This window comes from Cucurbita pepo, unplaced genomic scaffold, assembly GCF_002806865.2.
Source record: "Cucurbita pepo subsp. pepo cultivar mu-cu-16 unplaced genomic scaffold, ASM280686v2 Cp4.1_scaffold001287, whole genome shotgun sequence".
NCBI lineage: Eukaryota > Viridiplantae > Streptophyta > Magnoliopsida > Cucurbitales > Cucurbitaceae > Cucurbita > Cucurbita pepo.
In genome coordinates this window covers 3456-7581 of record NW_019647470.1, presented here as the reverse complement: position 1 = coordinate 7581, position 4126 = coordinate 3456, and the positions used below count along the sequence as shown (strand labels likewise).

The following is a 4126-nucleotide window of genomic DNA, read 5'->3' as shown; positions in this document are numbered from 1 at the left end:
CAAACAAAAACAATGGCGCTGGCGACCGCCGGTCCCGCTCTGAGTACTCTTCTGAATTGTAATGTTTCCCTTTTCCATTTTCTTTCAGAAATTGTTGCTTAAATGGAGCTGTATGTACAGATTTTATTCGCTGCACATTCCTTTTATTTCTCTTGTTCACATTCCTCCATTCTCCTTGAAATTCTACCTTCCATATTTTCCTCTTCCTTTGACTTCTCTGTAACTCTTCATTTCACTTTCCGTTTTTGTACCAGAACGACGCGCCGCCGTGCCGGTGTAGAGTTTAATGATCGTCATTTTGCTAGCTAGGTATTTTTTTTAAATCATTCTCTCGATTATGATTCTGTTTTTCTGTTTATCTTGGATCTGAAAAGGCGATTTGTCGCATCAGACTACAAGGAGTTTGCTAATGTCTACTGGTGGAGAATAGGGATTCATTATTTGTCCAAACCGTTAATCCATTTAAGCTAATTTATTTGTAATTGTGATGTTTCTCAATACAAAAGTTCACAAACGCTAATTTTATAGTTACGAGTTGGATCGGAGGAGTTTTGTCTTTGAATTATTAGAAGTATTTGGGCTGAAGATGTCATGCTTATCTGATGTTTATTGTTACTCGACGGCTCTTGCGGGGTGCATTTTTCCTTAGAATAATACTTGTCTGCTGGAATTTTATCGTTTTCTTGCATATTTTTATTCATCTTGTTGACTTTACTTATGGCTGTCGATTGGGAAGAACAGAGACTGGTCCTCTTGATCTTCAACATCATTTGTTATTTATCCCAGTCAATTGTGAATGATACAGTTGACCAGATTAGTTAAACGATCGAGAATCCATTTTGCTGTTGAGGGAGGTTCCGATTGCTGATTAAGAACTTGGGGAGCACGGAAGAGGAGATGAAAGAGGAGTCAACTGGATTGATCATTGGAATTTCGATTGGAGTGGTGATTGGAGTTCTTTTGGCGATTCTTGCTCTATTCTGCTTTAGATACCATAGGAAGCGGTTGCAGATTGGTAATAGCAGTTCAAGGAGGGCAGCTAATGTTCCTATTCGAACAAACGGAGCTGATGCTTGTAGTATTCTATCAGACTCAACAGTGGCTCCAGAATCACCCGTGAAGTCCAGCCAGAATGGTATATCCTCATGGCTTGACGGATTTAAGAAAAGCTGCGTGATCTCATCTGGGATGCCTGAATATTCTTTCAAGTACGCTTTCTTATGCAATTCATCTCTGCCATTTACTTTGTATGAGGTTCTGTCACATTGCTATGCTGTACAAACCTTGTATTAGTATTCATCTGAATCAAATATTCGACATAAAGAGAAAAAATGATCCCTATCTTAGGTTTTCTTTGCTCGACAATCTCAGATTTCGGTATGTTCTTACTTTCTACTGCTACTCTCAAATCTTCTTTCCCTCGCTTCCCTCTATACATTGATACTGTATAAGGGCGCTAAGAGAGTTCTATTGACCGAGAAAGAAGAAAAATGTAATTGTAATTTGATAGTTCTAATGAAGTTGTAATTTAATTTGTTATTGAATGTTTAGTTTGTGATATGATGCAGAGATCTCCAAAAAGCAACCGGAAATTTTACAAGTGTAATAGGACAAGGAGCATTTGGTCCTGTTTATAAAGCTACCTTGCCGTCTGGAGAGACTGTTGCTGTGAAAGTGCTTGCAACCAATTCTAAACAAGGAGAGAAAGAATTTCAGACAGAGGTAAGGATAGTTAATAATAATTAGATTTGTTACAAACTGCACCAATTCATAAAAGTGTTGCTTTATTCGGTTGTTCCTCGAACAATATCCTTTGCTAGAAATATTCCAGGTTTCGTAGTTCGAGGTTATGCCCTTAAAAGTTCTTTCCCCCTATTTCTGTTGCCCTGCTTTTGGATATAATTGATAATTAGTTTTAAACTTGCAACGAGCAAGGGTGAAATAGTTTTGAACTTAGTCTGGAACTCGGATCCTGGGCTTGGAGTTAGGGAATACAACAAAATAATTCTGTGTAACATATAGTTAGATCAGTATTTTTCTTTTAATTGTTAGGCTTACATATCCTACGTTTAGTGATTCAGTTAATTTTATTTCCCTGTAAATCATTCAGGTGATGTTATTGGGAAGATTGCATCATAGAAACCTCGTGAATTTGATCGGATACTGTGCTGAAAGAGGCGAGCATATGCTTGTGTATGTCTACATGAGTAAAGGCAGCCTAGCTTCTCACTTATATAGTAAGCTGACTGTTCCCTCTTAATTTGTGAAACCAACAGTGTCAGTGATTGACTAGAAGCTGTCTTTCTCTTGTCACTATTAATGAGTCTAATTATTTGTTGGTATTGATGAATGTTATCATCTTTACAATTTGTTTGGTTATTGCTCAAGCTCTGCACAGTTTCTAAAGGGAAAAGGACTTCCTTTTTTTTCTGTGCGTAGGTGATAAGAATGGACTACTAAGTTGGAATGTAAGAGTTCGGATAGCTTTAGATGTAGCAAGGGGTTTGGAGTATCTTCATGATGGGGTAAGTTTATTTTCCCCTCATTATCAAGAAAATCGTGAGCATGTGAACGTTTTGAAATACATGAATGTCTTAGTGCTAATGATGCTTCAAATTTTACTTCAGGCAGTTCCTCCAGTTATTCACCGGGATATCAAATCAGCCAACATTTTGTTGGATCAGTCCATGAGAGCAAGGGTATGTCCTTTCTGCTGATTATAAGTGCTTCCATGTGATCATGTTTCCAAAACAATGTTAGTATCTATCAGTTAGTTTGGTTGCATCTGAGTTATTAGAATGCTCAATCAGGTTGCTGATTTTGGGCTTTCAAGAGAAGAGGTGGTTGACAGTCATGCAGCTAACATTAGAGGAACTTTAGGTTACCTTGATCCTGAGTACATATCTTCCAAGACATTCAACAAGAAAAGCGATGTTTACAGCTTCGGAGTATTACTTTTCGAGATTATTGCTGGCAGAAATCCTCAACAGGGCCTCATGGAATATGTTGAGCTTGTGAGACATCTCTCTCTCTCTCTGAATGAATGAATGAATGAATGAATGAAACAGCTCTACTTCTTTTATTGACTACTATCTTTGTTTCCATAAGCCCTTATTTGGAACTAGTATCCCAAACCATTCATCTAAAACCACACATTTTTTGTTTGATGATGGTTAGGCTGCCATGAATTCTGATGGGAAAGTTGGGTGGGAAGAGCTTGTTGATTCCCGTCTGGATGGAAACTTCGACGCTCAAGAGCTGAATGAAGTAGCAGCTCTGGCATACAAATCCATTAACCGTGTTCCGAAAAAACGACCTTCGATGAGAGACAACGTACAAGTTCTGTCCCGAATTCTAAAACAAAGACAGAACAATAGATTTAACCAAAATATGGTGTCAACGACAAGAGATGAAATTGGCATTGATGTGGATCAAGTAGAAAGCAGGAGTCCCAGGAGTCCAATGCCTGAACACCAACGACAACAGTCCACGGATAGTACAGCCGAATCATTTGATGTTTAGAAAATGGTTGTTTTGCCCTCTCCTAGTGCTCGTAGTTGAGTTCATTGATTCTTCTTGTTTTGACTCGTCTCTTTTCTCAACATACCAAGAAAGAAAAATAGGCAGGAGAAGATCACAAGAATCTCCCCAGAAAATTTGATGTAACATAGTTGACCCTTTTAAATTTTGTTTTGATTTGTTTTAACTGAAAAGGTTTTGTATATGGAATTACAAGTGGAGGAAAAAGGAAAGCTTTTTTTTAGTATAGAATGACCAGAAAGCATCAAACTTTGCTTTGAAGCTCCCAACTCCATCCATGGATATTGGATATGAAGGATAAATAGATACATAATTAAAGCTGAATAATGATTGTGTGAGCATATCGAGATTTGTTTTTTTGAATTCTATACCCCTAATTAACACATAATTAGTGGGTTTAGAAAGTAATCAGTTCTAGCTTTACCCATCTAATTCATATTTCTTATACGCTGAAATTAAAGTAACATCGAGATTGCTGCTCCTTAATCCTCATTATTAATCTTTTTTTCTTTTCCGCAAACCAATAATAATAATAATAATACTTTTCCATAATTTATTAATTAAATAGAAATAAATTGTGAGATCA

General features: G+C 37.1%; 1 protein-coding gene across 3 annotated transcripts; it reads left to right on the top strand.

The window, feature by feature from the left end:
* Positions 1-39: 39 nt before the first annotated feature.
* On the top strand, positions 40-3798 carry LOC111786280 (calcium/calmodulin-regulated receptor-like kinase 1). Of its 3 annotated transcripts, XM_023666592.1 has the most exons (9): positions 40-58; positions 255-309; positions 806-1208; positions 1569-1722; positions 2111-2237; positions 2440-2525; positions 2628-2699; positions 2811-3014; positions 3178-3522. In XM_023666592.1, exons 3-9 carry the CDS (start codon positions 898-900, stop codon positions 3520-3522), a joined length of 1299 nt encoding a protein of 432 aa, XP_023522360.1. In that variant the 5' UTR covers positions 40-58; positions 255-309; positions 806-897. The 3 variants fall into 3 exon arrangements, with proteins under 3 accessions (XP_023522360.1, XP_023522358.1, XP_023522359.1); XM_023666590.1 differs by lacking the exon at positions 40-58 and having other exon boundaries at positions 65-309; positions 737-1208; positions 3178-3798; XM_023666591.1 differs by lacking the exon at positions 40-58 and having other exon boundaries at positions 65-309; positions 742-1208.
* Positions 3799-4126: the final 328 nt, after the last annotated feature.

Excerpts from the sequence above, each read along its gene's own strand:
- LOC111786280 (XM_023666590.1), top strand. The coding sequence starts at position 898 with ATGAAAGAGGAGTCAACTGGATTGATCATTGGAATTTCGATTGGAGTG. Across the intron at positions 2,526-2,627 it reads TGGAGTATCTTCATGATGGG|GCAGTTCCTCCAGTTATTCA; the intron begins GTAAGTTTATTT and ends ATTTTACTTCAG. Across the intron at positions 2,700-2,810 it reads ATCAGTCCATGAGAGCAAGG|GTTGCTGATTTTGGGCTTTC; the intron begins GTATGTCCTTTC and ends ATGCTCAATCAG.